Source organism: Mchenga conophoros, linkage group LG18 (genome assembly GCF_057382185.1).
Source record: "Mchenga conophoros isolate Kocher_MC1m ecotype Shallow Benthic linkage group LG18, M_conophoros_male_GT1.1, whole genome shotgun sequence".
Classification (NCBI taxonomy): domain Eukaryota; kingdom Metazoa; phylum Chordata; class Actinopteri; order Cichliformes; family Cichlidae; genus Mchenga; species Mchenga conophoros.
In genome coordinates this window covers 14,917,260-14,938,886 of record NC_140543.1, presented here as the reverse complement: position 1 = coordinate 14,938,886, position 21,627 = coordinate 14,917,260, and the positions used below count along the sequence as shown (strand labels likewise).

The 21,627-nt window shown below is 39.6% G+C and overlaps 2 protein-coding genes across 3 annotated transcripts in view; both read right to left on the bottom strand.

Annotated features, from left to right (window-relative positions):
* Positions 1–9,433, bottom strand: part of pde1cb (phosphodiesterase 1C, calmodulin-dependent b) — a 115,312-nt gene extending 105,879 nt beyond the window's left edge. For both annotated transcript variants that reach the window (XM_085253564.1, XM_085253565.1), the window contains exons 1-2: positions 9,214–9,433; positions 8,781–9,025 (exon numbers count right to left, since the gene is read on the bottom strand). In XM_085253564.1, the coding sequence (XP_085109690.1) occupies positions 8,781–9,025; positions 9,214–9,272 (304 nt within the window). In that variant the 5' untranslated portion in view covers positions 9,273–9,433. The remainder of the gene's footprint in view (positions 1–8,780; positions 9,026–9,213) is intronic.
* A 2,719-nt stretch (positions 9,434–12,152) lies between these two features.
* On the bottom strand, positions 12,153–17,367 carry LOC146553426 (vimentin-like). Its single transcript, XM_085255046.1, has 9 exons — positions 16,748–17,367; positions 16,408–16,468; positions 14,572–14,667; positions 14,139–14,303; positions 13,418–13,543; positions 13,003–13,223; positions 12,841–12,884; positions 12,679–12,764; positions 12,153–12,581 (listed from the first exon to the last, which is right to left on the bottom strand). The coding sequence occupies exons 1-9, from the start codon at positions 17,272–17,274 to the stop codon at positions 12,540–12,542; spliced, it is 1,368 nt and encodes a 455-aa protein (XP_085111172.1). The 5' UTR covers positions 17,275–17,367; the 3' UTR covers positions 12,153–12,539.
* Between the last annotated feature and the right edge of the window lie 4,260 nt (positions 17,368–21,627).

Sequence of the window (21,627 nt, the reverse complement as noted above, 5' to 3'; positions counted from 1 at the left end):
CTTTGAGCAAGCACTTGGCGACAGCAGAAAGGAAAAACTCCCTTTTAACGGGAAGAAAGTTCAGTAGAACCAGCCTCAGGGTGCTGCAGGAAAAAGAGGCAAAATATAGGAGAGAGAGCTAGAGTTGAATCATTTCTAGATAAAGATTGCACAACTCTAAACAAAGTAACATATAGACCAACGACTGCAGGAACCAGCATGTGAGCAGACACATCCTTAAATTTGCCAACGACACCGCCATCATTAGTCTGCTAAATACTGAGAATAACACTGAGAATTCCAAGGACGTGGTGATCAGTCTCAGAAAGCCCCCTCACCCTCGACTGCAGAGCAACATCAAGAGTAAAGCTACTGAACAGGTGGAACAATATAAATAGCTTGGAATGGTCATTGATAATAATTGAAAATTTGACACTAATGTGGAAGCAGTGGTCAAGAAGCGCTAGCAACACCTCACATTTTTGAGGAAGTTGCATGTTTTCAACGTCAACAGAATTATGATAACTCTTTCATTGAATCAGTTTTACCATTTTCAGCTATTTCCTGGCTTGAAAAGGAACAAAGTGAAAGTAGCCAGTAAAGTTACAGGTCTCCCACAGACCACACTGCCTGCTGTATATGAGCAGCAGGTAGCGCGAAAGGCCAGAGCTATTGTTGAGAGCCAGACTCTCCCCCTGCACAGAGAATCTGAACTGCTTCCTTCAGGATGCAGATACAGAACACCAAGAGTAAGGTGTAACAGGACCAAAAACTCTTTTGTTTCCAGTAAAATAGCAGTCCTAAATCGGTTTGTGATACCTCTACATTACCTTGTACCATTTTTGTGTTTTTACAAATTTTTACTGGATAAAAAGAAAAAAAAATCACTGATTGTGTATCATTTTTCATATTTTTTATAATGTGGATGTGAATGATTTCTCGAGAGCCAGTCTGTAAACCAGACTGGGTGCGTATTGTGTTACGTTTACTCTGATAACCACACAGGTTTTGTGGGTTTGATTGTCTACGCCATTTGCTGCGTGTAGCCAAATAATCGCAGGATTTTTTTCTTTATGGTGAAATGAATTGCAAATGAATGTATTGTGTATGAATGAGTGAAAAATCAAATAAGAATGTCCTACGTATAGGACAATTCAAAAAGCATGTTCTACAACCACTGCTTTGAATCCTTGTCAAGATCCATTTTTTAAGGGTCTTTATTAGGGTGACATCACTATCACTAGGCAACGGGAAGACCTTGAAAATATATACTGCACAAAATAAGACAAAAGGTTAATATTGCTAGCTCTGTTTTCTTAAAGATTATTTATTTGGGACATTTTTGCCTTTAATGGACAGCTAATTCAAAGCTAATTTTATTGTCATCTCAGCCAAATACACATATGCAAAAAGACAACATTACAAAGCTCCAACAAACAAAACCAGATATTGTTCCAATAGTCCAAGTACAAAAAAAGAAAATGCAAAACAAATACTCCAAAAATATGTTTCTTTTATTACACATAGTATGGAATGAGATTTGAATTGACCAAAGATGTCCTGGTTGTATGCAAGTACTGTGCAAGACACACACACAACAGTGCTTGTTCTACTTTACTAATTCAGCTTTGATATGATTTTTTGGATACGTATGCATGGAGAAGCTGACGCACCGGACCTTCATCGGCTCATCACGCCGCTCTGCATAAGTAGTACTGGGTCCTGAGTGTTGTTGTTATTGTGGGTGATGTGTCCGGCTGGCAGCGGGAGAGCTGCAGCCGAGTGTGTACAGCAACCGTGGTGAAATAATCAAGTATGCTGAAAAGCATGAACATGTCATCAGGTCTGCCGTGGTTTGTTACAATCGATTATGTGAAAATAAACTTTTTTTCTTCTTTTTAGCAGACCTGTAGTACAGTGGATTGTTGACAACAGAAACACACCTGCTTGCTTTGCTGATGTCCATTAATCATGAACTATTGCTCAACCTTTGATCAGGCCATCAAACAACAGGACAGGCCATCACTCAAAGACTTTAATTAGTGGTGAAGATAAAGGGAAGCTGGGGACAAACTAAAGGGCTTAAAAGCAGTCTGTTGTACTAAATTGATGTTTAAACAAAACCACCCAAAAAGAAACACTTTTTGTTTCTGTGTGTGTCTCGTTGTATATAACTAAAATATATGATGATTTAAAAAAAAAAAAAATCAATATAATTACTTGCTGAATTATAATTGCATGAGATTTTTTTCTAGATGCTTCAAATTTACCGTCATTTTATTTGATCAGTTTTGAAACTTTTCGATTTCGTAATCTGTCCCAGCAGCACATCACAATTCTTGACAACAACTGTGCGATCAGATGGAAAAACAAGCTCATTAGAGATGCGGAATGACATACACTTTGTCAGTCCCAACACCGCTGTCACCACAGTGACACACTCATGTAATTAAGACACACTGGGTGCAAGGGAGCTTGTCTTTTCCCCTGCTAAATACTCATTAGAGGCACCTTTAAGGGTAATGTTAGCCTGTGTTGCAAAGCTGAGGGAAATGAGCTGACAAAACAGAGAGCTCCATGAGCTGTCATCTGATTTCTCCTGCACCAAGACCCTGAAGAGAACAAGGAAAAGCAGTCTTAAGAAACAGAGTCCACCATTTTAGCTAATGATTTTTGCACCAGCATGGTTCCATATCAAAGACGCAAAACTAGTTTGGTGAGAGTAAGGTCAGCAAGGAAAACAAATATAATCCTTTTGATTAGAGGCAGACATCTTTCACATCCTAGACATCATTGCGCCGACAGACCAAAGCGACTAATCTGCGTTATATGGACACAGCGTGAAAACCACAGCAGTTCTGCACTTTATGAAAAAGTCACGTCCAGTTTCTTCACAATTTGGAGACAGAGCAGACTGTGCAAGCTGTGGAGCAGTGGCCACAAAGGAAGCAGAATTTGGACTGCATGACCGAAAAATCCTCAGTGTTGGCAGGAGAAACAAAAATTTATATTTGCTTAATAGTTATCAAATACTAAACTGAATACTTTAAAACTAGAGTTAGTAAACAGACAGAATTTTTTGATACTTTTTAACTACTGCTTTTCCTACTAAATAACAGCAAACAGCTTTGATTAAACCATTTAATACTTTTGAGACAGTAAGGAGAGATTATAACTGACTATTAAAAGTTTAACCACAAATGGTGTGAAGTTGAGACACCAATTTTTAATGTGAATACCCCTCCCTGACTTACACACTTGCATACAGATAAATGCACATTAGATGCACAGTGGGGAGCAATGACAGTTTAGTGTTGCTAACTTTTCCACTGAACATCAGCTACATGTAAAGTAGTCTGTGGTTCCTAATTAATCCCTTCTCTCTTCATCTTTTCCTTGCACTCAACAGTGACACAGAGCTGCGAGGATGAAAGATTAGAACATACACTCCCCAGACATTTTATTAGGTGCATCTGTTCAACTGCCCATTAATGGAAATATCAAATCAGCTGATATCATAGTGGCGACTATGATGCAAACATGGTCAAGATGACCAGCTGAAGGTCGAAATGACCACCAAAACAAGGAAGAAAGATGATTTAAGAGAAACTGATTTGAGTATTTCAAAAACTGCTGCGCTACCAGGATTTTCTTTAATAACCATCTCTAGGGTTTATAGAGAAAAGAGAAGATTTTTAGTAAGCAGCAGTTATCTGGGTAAAAATGCCTTTTTGATGCCAAAGGTCAGATAAGATTGGCTAGACTGCTTCAAGGTGATAGTAAGGCAACAATAATGCAAGCAACCACTCAATCCCACCAAGCCATACAGACAAGCATTTGATGAACACAAAGCATGTTCATGACATAAAGCAGAACAGAAGCCTAGAACAGAAAACTGAGGCTGTAACCAAAAGTGGACGAGAGAAGACTGGAAAGCATTGTGTGGACTGATAAGTCTCAATTTCTGCTGCAACATTCAGATGGCAGCGTCAGAATATATGAGTATGAATCCATCCTGCCTCGTATCAACAGTTCAGACTGGTGGTGGGGAGTGTAATGGTGTGGGAGGTCGTTTTTTAGCACAACTGGGTATTGTTGCTGACCACATCCATCCCTTTATGAGCATAGTGTACAAATCTTCTGATGACTTCCTGCAGCAGTATAACGCGCCATGTCACAGAGCTCAAAACATCTCGAACTGGTTTTCTTGAAAAACAGAGCAGGATGTGGGAGAACAGAAGACTCATAATCATACCTGCACCAACTGTGTGAAGTCATCATGTCAATATGTCCGAAATATCTGATTAGTGTTTCAAGGCCTTTTTTGAATCTATGCCATGAAAAATTAAGATAGTTCTGAAGGCAAGAGCGGGTCAAACTCAGTACAATCAAGGTGTACCTAATGAAGTGGTAGGCGAGTGTACATTTAAATTAAAGGCCACATTCAACTTAAATAAAAGCGTTATATTTTCCAAGAATTTCTTGTCCATAAACAAAAAAAATATATCACAGTAATTACTTATGGACTTCTACATTTGGAAGCGAGTGATTTCTTCTTTAATTAGAATGTCATTATAGGAAAATCAGCTTTTTTCACGCTGCTCAGAAAAGTGTCCGATTATGTGGATTTAGGAATGAAATTAAGATAACCTTTATTAGTCCCACACGTGGGAAATTTGTTTTGTCACAGCAGGAAGTGGACAGTGCAAAAGTTATGAGGCAAAAATTAGAATACAATAAGAATAAATACAGTACACAACTGTACAGAATAGAATAAAATAAAATAAATATACAATAAGATAAAAATAGAATACAAATACAAATACTATATACAACTGAGTAAAAATACAACGATGACAGAAAGGATTATTGCACTTAGTATTATTGCATATGTATGGATGTGTGTGCTTGATCAGTTAAAGTCTTTATTATGGAGTCTGACAGCAGTGGGGAGGAAAGACCTGCGAAATCTCTCCGTCTCCATTATATCTTAACACATGAAGAAAAAATCTCGGATAAAAACATGTCAATAATTTCTTGCTACTCTTCTACAAATCACGTTAAATCTTTTAAAACCTACAATCTTAAATGCAGAGGTGTGGACTCGAGTCACATGACTTGGACTCGAGTCAGACTCGAGTCATTAATTTTATGACTTTAGACTTGACTTGAAAAAATGTTCTAAGACTTGTGACTTGACTTGGACTTTTACACCAATGACTTGGGACTTGAATTGGACTTGAACCGGTTTACTTGAAAAGACTTGATATTTTACCCCAAATATAAAATTTAACATGCATATTATATAGAGATTGAAAATGTGACGTCATTCACGGGTAGAACCGCAAAGGATTCTGGGAACTCGTGGCAAGCGGTACTAGGCTTTCAATTAAAATCAGTTATACAGCGATAAAAAGAAACACAAAAATGTCAAGAAGCTGTTGTATTATTAACTGCAATAGCCGGTCGCATGACAGCCACGGGAAGCCGACGGGTAAAGAGATCGGTTGTTATCGGATTACGTCGTTGAAGAGAAATTGTTCGAGCCATGTTTCCGAAGTAACAAAGAGGCGACGGATGGCCTGGATTGCAGCCATTCTAAGACCAAATATAACGTCCCAGAACTCTCCAGCTCACAGGTTAGTCTGCTCCAAGCATTTACACAAAGGTCAGTCTGCTGTTGTAGTTAATGCGTCATTTTCATAACATAATTGGTGATATAGGTTACAAGCAAGTCTGGCGCTGAACAGAAATTGTCGCGCTATGCTCCTTTGTTTATTGTGCATAAATAGTGAATTGTCCTGACACAATATTGCGTTTCGCTTCTGTTATTATGGTACATTGACAAAAACATATGCTTTTATTCACAGGATAAAACAGGTTTTTTGTATCACTAATTGCCCAGTACGATTACAGCATACAATATTATTGTCACTGCTACATTTCTGTGATGCTACCAGAAATTATTTCCACTACTAATTAATTACCGTTGAGCTCAAAGGTCCTATTAATAAACGGTTAAGGAATGTGTATTTATGACGACGATTTGTGAGACTGGTAAACTTATGATACGTACGATGGTCTTTACTTTCTACACGGTGCATTTCAAGGTCCTGCACCCATCCGGCGGTAAACTGTACCTGGGCTTGTTGCAGTGACCTGAAGTTACTAAACTTCATGAGTGTATGCACTCACTCCAAGAACCATATGATTATAAATATGCATATAAATATGCTAAGATGAGATAGCTGACTTCATCTAACTAGCAAATGTTGTCCAGGCTACGTTGGTGATGCAGTTTTTTTTAATATGTATGATATTTTTGTCATGCGGTTTTAAAGCCGGTCCTACAACCGCATCCAAGAATAACATGCAGCTTATCTCAGAACCGTCGGTGAAAATTATTCTTGGAGCTAGGTTTAATTGAGCTGCATTTTAAAGAGGTGCAATTTCACAATTTGTGTATATTTTCTACGTTCACTTTTGTCATGTGTTGAGAAAAACACAGATTTTAAAATTACATGGTCTAATATTTACATTTAGCATAACTGCAACATGCTTTTTTTTTTTTTTTTTTTTTTAAAGACTCGAAAGGACTTGAAATTCAAAGTTTCAGACTTGAGACTTGACTCGGACTTTTACACCAGTGACTTGAGACTCGACTCTGACTTGCCTGACATTACTTGAGACTTGACTTGAGACTTGCAAAACAATGACTTGGTCCCACCTCTGCTTAAATGCAACTTGACTCCTTTATGTAATATGACTGATGTATGCTACAACAGCAGCTCCACCCCCTTTAACACCACTTGAAATCTTATGACCTATTTTTTGTGCTAGTCATAAAATCCGAAGGGTAATTGCAGTTCTTCAACATCAGATGCACGTGACTGTATGACTGGCTGTAAAATAATTCCTGGAACACATGTTGCGTAGTAATGGTAAAAGCTGTTTTGGTACTGATGTGTCCATATTAATCATAGGGTGTGTTTGTCTGTGTGTGGTCTCATCTAGCCATGCTCTAAAGACCCAATATAAAACCTCTGCAGTCCCTTAACATTATAACTAGGCACTCTGATACTGAAGGGATCCAACCAGATAAGCATGATACTAAGGTTGGTGCTTATTTTATTTTTTTGCCGTGTGCGTTTTGTTTTGTTTTCCCCCTCAGGAGGTAGCACTTGAGTGCACAGTCAGGCAGGAGACTCTTCAGCACACATAAACGTCACTGGGGATCAGGAAGGAAACTCAGCGGGAGTCTACACTGTCATATGGTCATGGAAACTGCCCAAAACAGGTGATATTTAAGGAGCCAACCAGGGAGAGGAATTTCCCTCGAGGACAGATATGCGAGGAGTTGTAACTGGAGATGGCAGCGGTAGAGCAAGGTGAAGATGCAGATTCACACTCGTCTGCAGAGCTAAGTAGGCATTAACCAGACAACACAAGCAGCTTCAGCAAGACTTTGTACATTTGTGCATGCTGTATATCTCAGCTGAAACACACAACTGCCAAACTGCAGGGTTAACATAAAATGATAGGACTGTTAGTTTTGTTTATTTCAGTCGGGGGGGGGGCATCTCAAACATCAAAGAGATGCTTTGGTAGTGGAGATATGCTGCATTGAGCCTGGTCTTCAAAGAGCTCAGCATTCATTCGGTGAATACCTTTTGTCAGCAGGATATTCACACGATCCTCTGAAGTGACCAGTTGCTCTCATCTATTTTTAAAAAAAATCCATGAAATGAACCACAGACATCTGCAGTATAAAGTAACACAAAAGCCAGGATGCCCCCCCCACCCCACCACACCACACACAGAGAGATGTTGCTTTCACATGAAATGAACCTGAGAAATTCTATTAATGAAATAGCTAACCTGATCTATGGAGCGGTCACTTACTTTTACTGGCATTCATCAAAACATCATTCCCACCTTTCAGAGTGTGCAATACATGGCACTCATGACCAAACCTCAGTGATTACTGCATGTCAGTGGTTTTCTAAGAACAGCTCTAGATACTTATTATTAAATACAAGATGAACCTAACGCTTCCAAAGAAGAAGCAAAATGGCCACTATCAGTGCTATGGTGAATGTATGAAGCATGAGGAAATTGTATAATAACTATTATTAAAACCATTTTAATGACATAAGCCTTTCACAGTAGTCCTATTAGAAAGTCATGCTGCAAAACCCTGAATGCCAGACCTTTATGTGGAGTATTTATCTTGTGTCACTGCTTGTTTTAAAAAACTTCCACATCTGCTGCGTGTTACTCGACCCTTCTCAAAGATTACCTTTTGGCAAGAAAACCACAGGTGTAATCAATGACATTAATAAGTGCAGCTGCAATTTAAATTAGCATCCAAATGGTTCTGCTATTGTACACCTGGCTCATTAGGTCTCTTAATTGAACTGAGCCATCATTAATTTCACTACTTCCACCTGTGCTTCTCTGTGTCTTAAAGAGTGATAGAAGAAGTATTCAGATCCAGAACTCACTATATAGATTGGCTCCAGCTGCTGTCTAACTTTATATTATATAATATAATTATATATATTATATTTAATTAAGCGCTATCTTTTATAAACTCCGTGTGTTTTGTAGTTGTCAAATAAGTGGAAAGCAAAATAATTCTGTGTGAAATTTGGAGAAGTTAAAGTGTACTTGCATAAATATAACTGGGTAAACTGTACTATGTGTGACTCTTAAAGTGGCATTAGTATGTGTTGTTCTCCACAACTTCTCCTTGTTATGTGCTATTATGTCGTAAAGCAATCGCATGCTGTGTAACTCACCGCTTTGTGGACTCTCGAAAGCCTTTTTCTTTGAACTCTGTTTGGCTCTGTCGGAGTCCTGTCTGCTCAGGACCTCGGACAGCGACTGCCGGGAGCTCTGCCGTGCGGTCTGGTTAGAAACGTTGAACCGTGTTGCCCTTTTCCTGTCTTTGCTATTGGCCCGGTCTGACTCCGGAGCGGACTGGCTTCTCTCCGGGTCATGGTTCTCCGGCTCTGAGCCGACTTTCACCAACGCGTTCCTCGTCCTAGTTAGAGCAGAAGTCACCGAACCCATCGCTAATTGAAAGTTAAACGTCTCAGTTGGAAACGGTTACTCTGAATTTCATTTTACCCAAAACCTGTTGAAAGTGGCCAACAGTGAAAAACATGTACTTCAGCTGTAAGCTTGGGACTTCATCGTAAAGTTACATTCAAAAGAAAGAAAACTCCGCACTTTGACCGGACCGTGTCTGCATCTTCCTCGTTTTCTGTTTCCTCCGAAAGACACGTCATCTAAAGTTCCTCCTCTGTCAACAAAAGCGCGGATCTCCCGGGACAGGGAGGCGAAAACAAGCGGCAACAATTAACCAGCAAGGTATCCCGAGCTGTTAAAACAGCTGCGCTGACATAAATGTTAATTGCATCATCACAAATTACCTGTAGATTCCCTTCGTCACAGGCGACTTTAGTCCTATCTGCGAAAAGTGATCGCGAGATTTGGGCGTGGTCAAGAAAATGAAATTGTAGTTCCTGGCTACTTCAATTATTAACCGGAGGGAAGAGGGGTGCAGTTGTCTCAATCACTGGCAAACAGCAGTTAAAAAAAGTAGGCGATGTACTTACTTATTTATTTGTGTATTACATTTGCAGCAGCATTTCTATCAGTTTTTAATTAGAACCATGGGGCAATGATTGTTACACTAAGTTTAACTTTTACTAATTAATTTAAGTGCAAATAAGCTACATAGTAACCAACTATGTTTCTAAGATGAAATTAACACTTATTCAAACATATTATATGTTTGTGATGGAAGACCAACACACATGGTTAGGGAAGCATCAGTGTCACAGTGAAAAAAAAGTCTGCTGCAGGAGTCTGGGTACTTAATGCACTGAAATCAGTTGACCTCATTATACTTGCGCCACATTGACCCCGTTGAAAAACTATTATGTAACACTGTGGCTGAATGAGATGTTAACAGCTTCATGTTATAAGGTGACCTGAAATCCCAGTCTGAAGTAACTATACCTGCCAGATATGTCCTGGGGGTACAGAATATTATATTTCACTTGTAAGAAAAAAAGTGTAGTTTCCCAAACATTAAAGTAGATGATCCTTAAGTTACACTTCATAAATTAAAATGTGTCATTAAATGTTAAGGTCTAATTTTAAGATTAACTGTGTGTAGTTTTGTTATATTTACTTCATATATGTTATAGTTGATCCTATCTCAACCAGTCCAGAGCTTTTGATCATATCACATGACTTTCATCAGCAGATGACATGTAACTGTCACATAATTTTAGATTTTTAATTATTCTTTCAGAGCCTAAAACAGTACAAAAGAAGAAGCAGAAGAAGAAAAAGAAGTCCACCTTAGCTTACAAGTTTAGTCAAATACTATTTCTTTATTTTGGAAACAGCAGCTGACAAAATAATCTCAGATGCTATTGTATTTACTGGATTGAACTGAATTGAGTTGAATTGTGTCATAGTGGCCTGGAGCTTCTTCTGTCTCCGATCTATTCAGATCAGCTCTGTTTATCATATTCTGTGTTGTTTATCACTTGAAAAACGTTTCAACAGTAACTAAAATACTCCTGATATATGCCCAGGTGTGTGTTAATTAAACTTGTAATGTATTTTTCCACTGGAACTGTGACAGCGACTTGAATGAACTATCCCCTCAAATGTTTGTGGTCACTTAAAATTGTCCAGTTTTTGACAGAAAAGCACATTTTATCGACTAATGAAATAATTAGATTTTTTCACATGCAGGGATTAACAAGCACATTTGCAGCAGCCGTCACTCCTGTGTTCCAAAGGCACATTGTGTTAACTAATTTGATTTTACTATATTAAAAGGCCAATAGGCTGTGTGGTACCTGATGGAATAAATGCCGTTAGTTGATTATCAAAAGTAAAAATAAAACTATTGTTATGCTTAAAAATATCTCTATTATGTGTTACAGGCACTACAGCACTATACTATAGTTACTATAGTTACCATAGTATAGTAACTAAGAGGACTTCACTCTCAGATTGCAGGCTTACGTGCTGAGCCTTCAGCTTTTAGGCCCCTCCCCTATGGCACAAACTCTCAATCTGGATTTGGAAGACAAATACCCGACTTACATTCATACATTTAAAATTCAAAGTAAAACTTTATTTTTTCACAAAGCTTATAGTTTGGGTTGTTTCAGGTGAACCTAAACCATCCCTTAGTTATGCTGCTATTTGCTCAGGTCACTGGGGTTTTCTTTCTTCGCTTTATTGCATATCATTAACTTTTGTGTATTTCTAGTATACTGAGAGCTGTCTCCATTACACTGATTCCTTTTCCATGTGTAAATACTTTTAGAACAAAGGTGGTAGGGTGTGATTAGCTGAATCCAAAGACCTCACTGAAGCCCCTGAATATGAACTGTCTCTGGATGAAGCTCCTTAGTAAAATAGTCACTGATAAACATTATAGGCATATAATGTCTCCATCAACACTGCTTCTCTGATAACCAAATCATCACGACCTGAGAGGAAACCTTATGTTCAGTAAGGCAGTAGTAAATTATCACAGCATTACAATCACAGGAGTTAGTGTGTGGGATAACTGTCCATCAATACGTAACTGCACAAACAATTGTGCAATTTGTTTAAACACAACAAATTGCACAAATACTGGAAATGTTCCTCTCAATGATTGAGTTGTTTCATTGTGTTCTATTGAACCCAAGCTGAATGAATTCATTAAGGTTCTTCTTTAAGCGATGACATGGAAGCATCCAAATGTGCATAACATATGCGGAATAAATTAACTAAACTAACAACCTAATAGTTAGGGTTATTTTTTTTTTATTTTGTCCCTATCCCGCACATATTTAGCATGAATATTTAGCAAGTATGTTTATTATGTTTGGAGTCTTACTTTGATTTTCAGAAGCATAATTTAACTTACCGTAACTTACTTTGCAAAAAATATTTTTAATCAAACTTACTATTCAAGTTTGCTTCTTAGCCTCAAGGACACTTTGACAGTTTGATTTACTTAAAATCAGATAAAAGAGATTGTTTTTCATGCAATTCTTTATATGTATAGCATTAGGTATAAAGTATTTTTATACTTTATAACAATAATGCACTGCAGTATTACAAGTATTACACCTTGTGCACAGTAGTGAGTAACAGTCTTCATGGTTTATTGCTGCATACAGGCAATTGTGACATCTTTAGCATACAGTTTTTCTGGTAAGTGCATGCTATATTGATCAAAAATACTACTTTGGTTACAAAGATAGATTTTTGTAGGCCTCAGTGAGAACTGCTGTGTTGTGCTGACTTCATTATTGTGTCTAAACAACTGTGACAAAATACTTGCTGCGGCCAAGGAAGCAAAATACAGTCTGTGTCAACTAACAGGCTTACTGGATCACCACATACAAAGGCACTTCTCGAAGCTGTTTGCTTTTTGTGTGTTGCTGGTTTGTTTGCTTGCTTGTAGCCCGAGTGAAATGTGTTTCTTCTTATTGCTTTTTGTTGGTGGTTTGGTAAAGACAAGGACATTATTAGTCCATGTCATCGTGGTTCTGGGTCGACTCGTTGATCACCTGAACAAGGGAGCAGATGAAGAGAGAAAAAGCGATGAGCAGGGATATATCTGTATGTGCCTGTATGAAGTGAAAGATCTCTTTAAGCGTATTCTACCTGACCATCCCTGGTCTCAATGGTCTTGATGAGAACTTTCTTGGTTGTTGTGGTTTCGATAAGTGGTTTGGATTCAACCATTGTTTCTAAGACAGAGAAGTATCGTTAGAAACTGGCAAAAACTGTAATTCCAACTGTAAAAATCAGCATGGGGAATCTTACCTCTCAGGTTAAGCGATGAGAAGTTTGGCAAGGGGGTGGAGATTCTGCAGACGGAGAAAATACAGCTCACTAATTAAGATTAGCATCTTGAATCTTGAATCAAATGAGTGTTCATATCTGTATTACAGATTAATGCATTTCAGAAAATGCTTCTCCCATCACCTGCTCTCCTCTCCTTCCAGCAGCTTTCTATAGGTGGCAATCTCAATGTCCAGAGCCATCTTGACATTTAGCAAGTCCTGGTACTCGCGGAGGTGACGAGCCATCTCATCCTTCATGTTGTGAATGTCCTCCTCAAGACGGCTGATGGTGTCCTGGTACCCACTCGTCTCCAAGGAGAAGTTCTCCTCCACCTCCCTCATCTGGCGCTCCAAGGACTCATTCTGGGATGGCAGCCAAGACAGAACAAAATACACTTTTGCAGTAAAAGTTAAGAAAAAAGAAATATTTTCCTCTCTGCTTTTCTATTTCCTTAACTTGTGCTCAGTTTCCCCCTTTGCTTCCAGTTTTACAAATGTTGAATATTTTTATATATATTCTGTATCGTCTATATTGCAGCCAAAAACTGGAAACTCACAGTTCCTTTCAGGGCATCCACTTCACAAGTAAGTGCCTGAACTTGGCGTCTGTAATCATTGGACTCCTGTTTGGCCACTCTCAGAGCTTCATTATTCCTGGCTGCAGCTTCAGTGAGGTCAGCAAACTGGCAATCACAGTGACAAACAGAGAGGAGAGACAGAGGAAAAGAAGGAAAAAATGAGAAATCAACTCTTCAATAAATGATGAGTCAGAGGCTGAAGGAGATGGGAGTACGGCAGCTTTCATAAAGTGTGTAAATTATGAAAGATGTAGCCACGACAGAGCCTTGCAGGGATTACCACTGTGGCACCAGTGCTCTGAGGCACTTTTAAGGTTACTGACTTTCCACTAGTGCTCAAACGGCAGGAAGGAGGATTGCTTATACCTTGCTAGTTCTCAGTATTCTAATGTATAATCAGTTTTTAAGATAAGAAAGACTAATCACATAATTTGGACAAATGATGTTGCATTTATACGGTGAATTTGTTAGCAAACACTTATTTTTTTTACCTGTCAAACAAATACAAAGAAACATTAGTGACACTTGTTAGTCTTTTAATGGCCTTCCTGATAAATTTTGAGCCTAATATTTACTTGTTCTGTTGTTTGGTTAGATACATGGTGATGTTATGAATATAAAAACATAAAAAATTCACGAGTTGAAGGTGTAGTTCACGTTACTGCGCTTGGTTAGATATGCTTCTCTAAAATGCCTTTACCTTGGATTTGTACCATTCCTCTGATTCCTGGATGTTTTTGGAGGCCAGGTTCTCATACTGCAGACGGACGTCCCTCAGAGCCGCTGTCAGGTCAGGCTTAGCTATATCCATGTCCACCTGCACATGCTGCTGCTGCTGGATCTGATTCTGCAGCTCCAACATTTCCTGTAGCAAATTCAGCAGAGTCAGTTTATACAGTTAGCACAGAACGTTTTTTAACAGTTATTTTGTATGCTTTTGTGCAATTAGCCTTAAAGACTTACAAAAGCTTTGGAAACTAAACCCTGGTGATGTGGCGCTTGAGCAGATTAACAAATATTTCAAACTATTTGGCCCAGTTTTTCTAAAGGTACCTTTTTCCTCTCAGGCTGCACACGTGCAGTGATTCTGCAGTAGACCGATTTAGCTTAGGCAACAAAAAAGGAAGGCTTACCTCATCATGCAGCTTCTTGAGGAAGTTGATTTCCTCTTGGAGTGACTCCACTTTCCGCTCCAGGTCCAGTCTGGCGAGGGCAGCGTTGTCTACATCCTGTACGATAACACTGACTCTTAATAAGGTGACTTGTGAAGGTGACATGAGTTATGCATAATGTGCTTGCTGACAAAGAAAAAAAACCCTGTTGTGCACATGCTGTAAAAAGCCCTCACACAATCCAGTGCACAAAATGACCCACTGTATGGTTGATTAAGGTCACAAACACATGCATCCAATGAAAATCAACTGTGGGCACATGACATGTCCTTGCAGACGTTGTTAACAGATGAGTAGGTGTTTTCTCGTGTCGTTATACAATTCAGCAGCTGCATTATAGGCAGACATTTGCTCAAATACTTCACATAAGCACTATAATCAAGTTCAAGAAGAAAAGTGACTTTTTCCTCATCTACATTTGTTTGGCACAGTTATTTTATCTTTTGCTCTATGATTCCTGAGCTCAGATGGAGCATGAGTTTTCTCACTTATACAATAAAACAAACCAATGAACCTCTATAGCTGCTGGCCTGACAATCTTTGTGTGTGGGAAAAGGCTGGACAGAATTGAGTGAAATTTTTAGTACTGGAGAATACCCAGAACCACAACAAATTATTAAAGAGATTATTAATAACCTAACCTGCAATCCCTTGCAGTTTTCTCCAGTAGAATTCCAGATCTCCTACTGGTAACTAATTTGGCTTGTTATCATTTCATAACATTACTGAATAAAGTTCATAAAGCCATCTTCTGTTTTATCATACTTAATCATACATACAGACTGGCTGTGGCACCATGGCTTTGTTGGGGCGTTGGCAGGCTGGCAACTGAGGTATCAGCAAATGAAGCAGCTTTGCCTCTGCACTAATGCCACAAACAAAGTGTGCTATTCAGCAGGGGTTCCCAAACAAGCCCAAGGCTGAGAGAGTGACTGTCTGCCTGACTGAGCAAGAGCTGGCTGTGGGCTCTGCATTGTTGTCAGTGTGCCACTCAGGCAAGCCACGGGGACTTCCTTCCTCCCATTCACACAGACAATGCCATGACTGTGTAACGTATGTATCACTTAAAGCAAGTCCTAAAAGGTATATAATCATCATGAGTCTAACATTTAAACTACATTGGTGGGATGACAACTTTCTTTTTCACCTTTTTATTCCATGACAACCTTTGGAAACTGTCTGCATGACTCATCCCTGTGAAAACCAGTGATACGGAACAATCTCTGACAGGACCATAACAAGTGAGATTTTTCTGTGCTGATGCTCTCCCAGAACGAGACAGCCGGATCACATGGTGGCTTGTCTTCTCGCTCTGATAACCACATTGGAGCCACACTGTTGTTGCCCTTGTGTCCGGCTCATTCATTGTGACCAGTCAGACTTAAAAAGATCTCCTCTCGCTGCAGGCCTGATTTAACTCAACAGTCACAACTTAGCCTTTTGTACCAGTCCAGGGTCAGTCACTGCTCTACAGCTATTTTGATCATGCCTAGAATCTGCTGTTGTGCCATCAGAAGAGTGCATTCCTGTCTCCACAGCTCATGGGCAATAATTAGAGAGAGATCACCCAGAAAAGAAATGAGAAAGTTAATCTTCATATTAAGGATAAAGGTTTATCCGATTACTTTCACATCACTTTCCATCAGTTTGGTTGCTTAAACCTTAATTTAACCAAAAACAGCTGAGAATATGAGGCACTGTAGGTCTGCTATTGAGATCTAAGACACTTCTCTTTATCACCCTCAAAATGTCCATCTATTGCAGTTTTTGGCTGCTGTCACCAGTGTAGAGCTGTACCTGTCTAAAGCCCTGCATGTTTGCCTCAGACTCCTCCCGCTGGGAAATTTCATCCTGCAACCTGCAAAGAAAGGCATAAAGCAGAACCTTTATTTTAGCAGCCACTGTAAATATACACTTAAAAATCATTTGCGGCATTTACTTCTCCTTTAAGCACGAAAAACAACTTTTTGCGCAGTGCAGGGTAAGAATTTATGTTTACATACTTTCACTCTATACATAGTCTGTTTAGGCTCTAACTAATAAAGATTTATGTAATGTACCAGAGCTGAATAACAGTTCTAGACAACAAAAGAAACAATACATGGAGTTGAGGACAGAAAAGTGCCACGCCTCCTACTTCTCTCTCAGCCTGTCGATGTCGTCCGCCAGGTTATCCCGGTGAACTTCCACGCGGGCCTTTTCGTTGGTGAGCTGGTCCACCTGGCGTCTCAGCTCCCTCATCTCGTCCTCGTAAAGATCTCCGACCCGGGACGTCCCTTTGCCCCGCAGCTGCTCCAGCTCCGCCAGCAAGATCTTATTTTGCTGCTCCAAGAAGCGAACCTTCTCGATGTAGTTGGCGAAGCGGTCATTGAGGGACTGCATCTGCGCCTTCTCGTTGGTGCGGTTCGTGATGAATTCGGTGTTTATGGCGTCAGACAAGGAGAAGTCCAAGTTCTCGGATGCCAGCCGGGGCATGGCTGCACTGCTCCGGAGCCTCTGGGTCTTCGACGCGTATATGGTCGGGGTGGAGGAGAGCCCGAAGGAAACCCGGGATGAGCGCACCGGGATCGAAAACTGGCGGCTCGAGTAGCTGGACCTTACGGCGGTTTTCTCCCCGCCGAACATCTTTCGGTAAGAGGAATGTGGACCTGATCTATAGGCCATCTTGTTTGTGTATTTAAGTACTAGAGCACTGTCGCCGATCTGGAATATATCTTGTTTCTATCAGCATCTGCGAAGAGCGCCTGGGAAGGCGTGTCCTAAACCGTTACTCATTTATAGTCTCCTCCTTATGCAAATACGTAACAGTGACTTGAGTGGCACATTGAGAATCCAATCGCAAATCAGAGCACACATATTTGCCTGTCAGACTCGCAGATATTTACACCAACTCTTCGCATACAGTAGCCTAAAGTAATTGGATTGTGCTGTTGTGTCCAAGATATTGATCCTGAAGATTTTGCACACATTTGAGACTACTCTCACCAAGTTTGCCCGAACTTTAACGCTCATCTTCATTTTTACTGGGACACCAAACATCACAATGAATGATTTTACACTCTCACTTACTGTAGATGAAACAGTGGCATTTTTAGCACCTCACAAGAGGAAAGGACTTTTTCATCATACAATGCTGAGAATTGTAAAGAAAACAAGTTAGGTTTTTTTTTAAAGCAATGCACCCATGTCAGCACTAAGCACAGTCAGTGTATGACTACATGTCTAAGTGTAATACCGTAGTGTTTTACGTATGTCTACTGTTTTGGTGAAGGGTGTTTGCTTGGGTGAGAAATACAGGTCTAGTAAAGTATGTGCAAGTCAGCAGCCTCACACAACGGTTAATCAGGTTTAAAGAACAAGTCTGATGATGTCACACACTAATCCTAGGAGAGAAAAACAGAGAGCTTGGGGGATATGAGTCAAAGTCATTCAATACTGGCAGGTTTGCTGCATTCCTGAAGCTTTTGTTTGGGGTGTATTATTTGTCACCCTCGTCTCAGACTGAAATGCAACGAAAATAATGAGATATTTCCGTAAGGACTAATCTTTGTGTCCAAAAGCTCTTTCCTTCTTTCCCCTCCTCTGTCTTTTGCCCTTCTCAGCGCACAGGGCTGTCAGTGCTGCAGTGCTGCTGACTTGCTGAGATTCAGTGATTCTGAGGAGAGACGCATGGCAGCAGAGCTGAGCCAATGACACCTAACACCTCCCAACTGTGCTGCACTGGTGCTGCTGAGCGTTATCTGCTCTTTAGTAAACATAAAATAAGTCCAAGATGAGAGATCAAATTGGTTTTAGTGACTTTTTTTTCACTAGATAAGACTGAATGCACAAATATCTCTTTCAGGGAGACTTTCAGATTTTTGGCTTGCGGGTGAGGGTGACTGCGGTTATCTGAAGCTGGCGTGCAGCCCCTGAGATATGACTGTGCAGTAATAAACCCAGCTACTCGGTGAGCTTGTTTGATCTTTGTGACGCAAACTTCAAATTATAGCCTGGCTTTGCCTAAGCAGATTGACTGTTTAAAGCTTTTGGTTTATTCTCATAGTCCTTATCTGTGCCATATTTGTTAAGACTTTGCACAGATGTTCTAGTCGACGTTTGTGCGAGTTAATCAAGTAAGAAGTAAATGGTGATTGTATAAATTGGATTTCACCTCTCTCCTTTTGAATAAATTACCAGAACACACAAAATGTTTGCTTTTTGATTTTGATTTTGAATGTGCAAATGTGAGTGAGTGTGCAGATAAATGAGAAAGAATCATCTGAATCTATGTTTACATGACTCTGGCGCATAACCTGAAAGGCACTGAAAAGCTTTATGTATGTATATTATCAGCAATATCAGGGGTCAATATTTTTTTTATTCGATTCAATTCATATTTATAGCATGAAATCACATTCACCTCAAGGTGCTTTATATTATAAGGTAAAGAGCCTACAACAATACAGAGAAAATCCCACCAATCAGATGACTCCCTATGAGGAAAGAGTTGGTGACAGTGGGATGGAAAAACTCCCATTTAATAGGAAGAAGCTTCAGGCAGAGCCAGACTCAGGGAGTGTTCTTTTGAGGTGATACAGTACTGTGGAGTACTATGCATAGAGAAATATACTCTCTCTTTCTAGTCCCTTCAGTACTCTCACTGCAGCATTTTGCATCAACTGAAGGCTTTTTGGGGAGTTTTTCAGCATAGCCTGATAATAATAAATTACACTACTCAATAGAAAAGTAGAAATGCATGAAATATTTTTTCAGCATCACTCTGAGACAGGGTGTTTCAAATTTTTTGAAACATCCTGTGCAAGCTATATTGTGCAAGAAAGCAGTCCCACGTTTCTGTTTAATAATTATTTGTCTTTTCTTTATTTGTGCAATTATATAAACAAATCCAATAAAATCACAGTATGAGACGTGAACTGCTTTGAAGTCAATTTTGATACTGATTTGGGGGTTTTGGAGCAGTTTTTTTTAATTTCTTAAGTTAGCATTCATGTTGTGTTGTTACAAGATGACTGTCACTGAATCCTATCCTGAAAAGTGAGATTGTGTAAGTATTTTCTATTTTTAAACAAATCTTTGTAAAGTTGATGAAGTTTATGTGTGTGGTCAGATCTGTATTGAGAGCCATTTAAATTTTTGCTTTTTTTCATGGGATTTAAAGAAGCATCAAATCTTACAAAGGGGCATTTGCCAAAGACATGCAAGGACGAATCAAATAAGGAAACTTCCAGTTAACTTCCAGCATAAAGGGCAAAATGCAGTTAAAGGTATCAAGGAAGATTTTGTACAATATGGCCCACAGATGTTTTAGTATTAAAGTGAAACATTAAAATCTAAAGAGAACTTCAAAAGTTCAATTCCAAACTTTTGAAACTGGAGAAGTGATAGGCAAAAGCATAATAACTGAAGCAGTTTGTGGTGCTTGAGCATGCAAACATGAGGCCATGGTTTGAGTAAAACAGTGGAAGCCCATTACCAAAAGCAGCTACGTAAATTCACATGATCAACGCTCACTTAGAAACAGGGTGGGGGCCATGAAAATTCCTGCTCCCAGGCCCATTATGATCCCGCTCTGCCAGTATTGGCCACAGAGAGAGACAGAGGAGGCCTGGATTGACACAAACAGAGCAGGGATTGTGTATTGCTGATCTGTCACCTAACTGCATCAAGAGAATGCAGACAGTAGGCCGTAATTATTGTGTGTAGCACGGCGCTTGACAGTGCAACAGTTTGGGCCAAATAGCTCCCATTCTTGGGAATGTATCGCTTGGTCTTTTTATTTTTGTTGCTGAGATTCCGCTTTTCTGCTCCAAAGCAACAGCCCTGCGGGGGAGCTAATTAAAGGAGGCGTACAAAAAGAATCAAATAAGACTCGACATCAGTCAGAGTCAGTCACTCTGTAATGGCGCAGGGCAACAGATAAGTTCAATCTTATTTCTGGGTGTGGTCCCTTCAAAACTGCAGGGTAAAAGCAAAAAGGAACCCTTTGTTTTATCTCCCATGATGGTGAATCACAAACCCGTGCGCACCAGTAGCCATAGTGATCATCCCCAACATTATTTAGCAGAACTAAAGTGGAGACAGTGGCTGCACTGTTCATCGATTCTCACAGGACATAAGTGATGTGTTCAGCTATAAGGTTGTGAAAATTAGTTATTGTGGTGAGAAGATTGCAAAAAGTCTCTCTCTCTTTTTTTTCCTTTGGTCTTTTTAAATTGGTCAGCATCTCTGCGGGTCATGACCGCTCAGATTAATTGTAGGCAGAATCTGAGCACAAAGTATTTGCTGCACATGAGTTAATGCACAGAGAGCAGACAGTCATAAATCTTAACGTGAGAAAGAAAGGCTGTAAATCCACGGCAGGGGCTTCTGTGGGCTTTTGTCAAGTCAGTGTGAGAGTCAGGTTATCATCAGTGGGGGAAAGTAGAGCCTGTTTAAAACTGGATTCATGTGGTCAATGCTAATTCTTAGAGAGTTAAAAAATCACATCAAACACCACCTAAACAAGGACATTTATATGTATGTCTTGTCTTTAAGTAGTCTTCAGGAATATTTCTCCAGGCTTTTTAAAGGACATTCAAACCTTTTCTTTGGATGTTGACTGCTGTTTGTTCCGTTCTCTGTCAAGATGATCCCACACTGCTTCAATGTTGACATTTCCAATTTATATTCAGTACTCCATCAGACCTGATACTGATTTTCATAGCAGTTCTTGTGTATTTAGGCATACCTCAGCCTTTTCTCCCTGTTTCCCTTCCTTCAGAATGGATTCCTGATATGCACCTTTCCACTGAGTCCATTTCTGATGAGGCTTCGGCGAACAGTAGATGGATCAGGTGAGGTCAGGTTCTGGAATTTTCAGTTACTTCTTCAGGACATAACTTAGCAGATACTGTTTATCTGGTGTAGATTTTTTTGTCTGTCACTTCTCCAGTTTAGGGTCTTTTTTATGCTTGAGTGATTTATAGTTTAGTCCTAAGTGACTTAACAACCGAACAAACAAAACCAAAAGTCCTC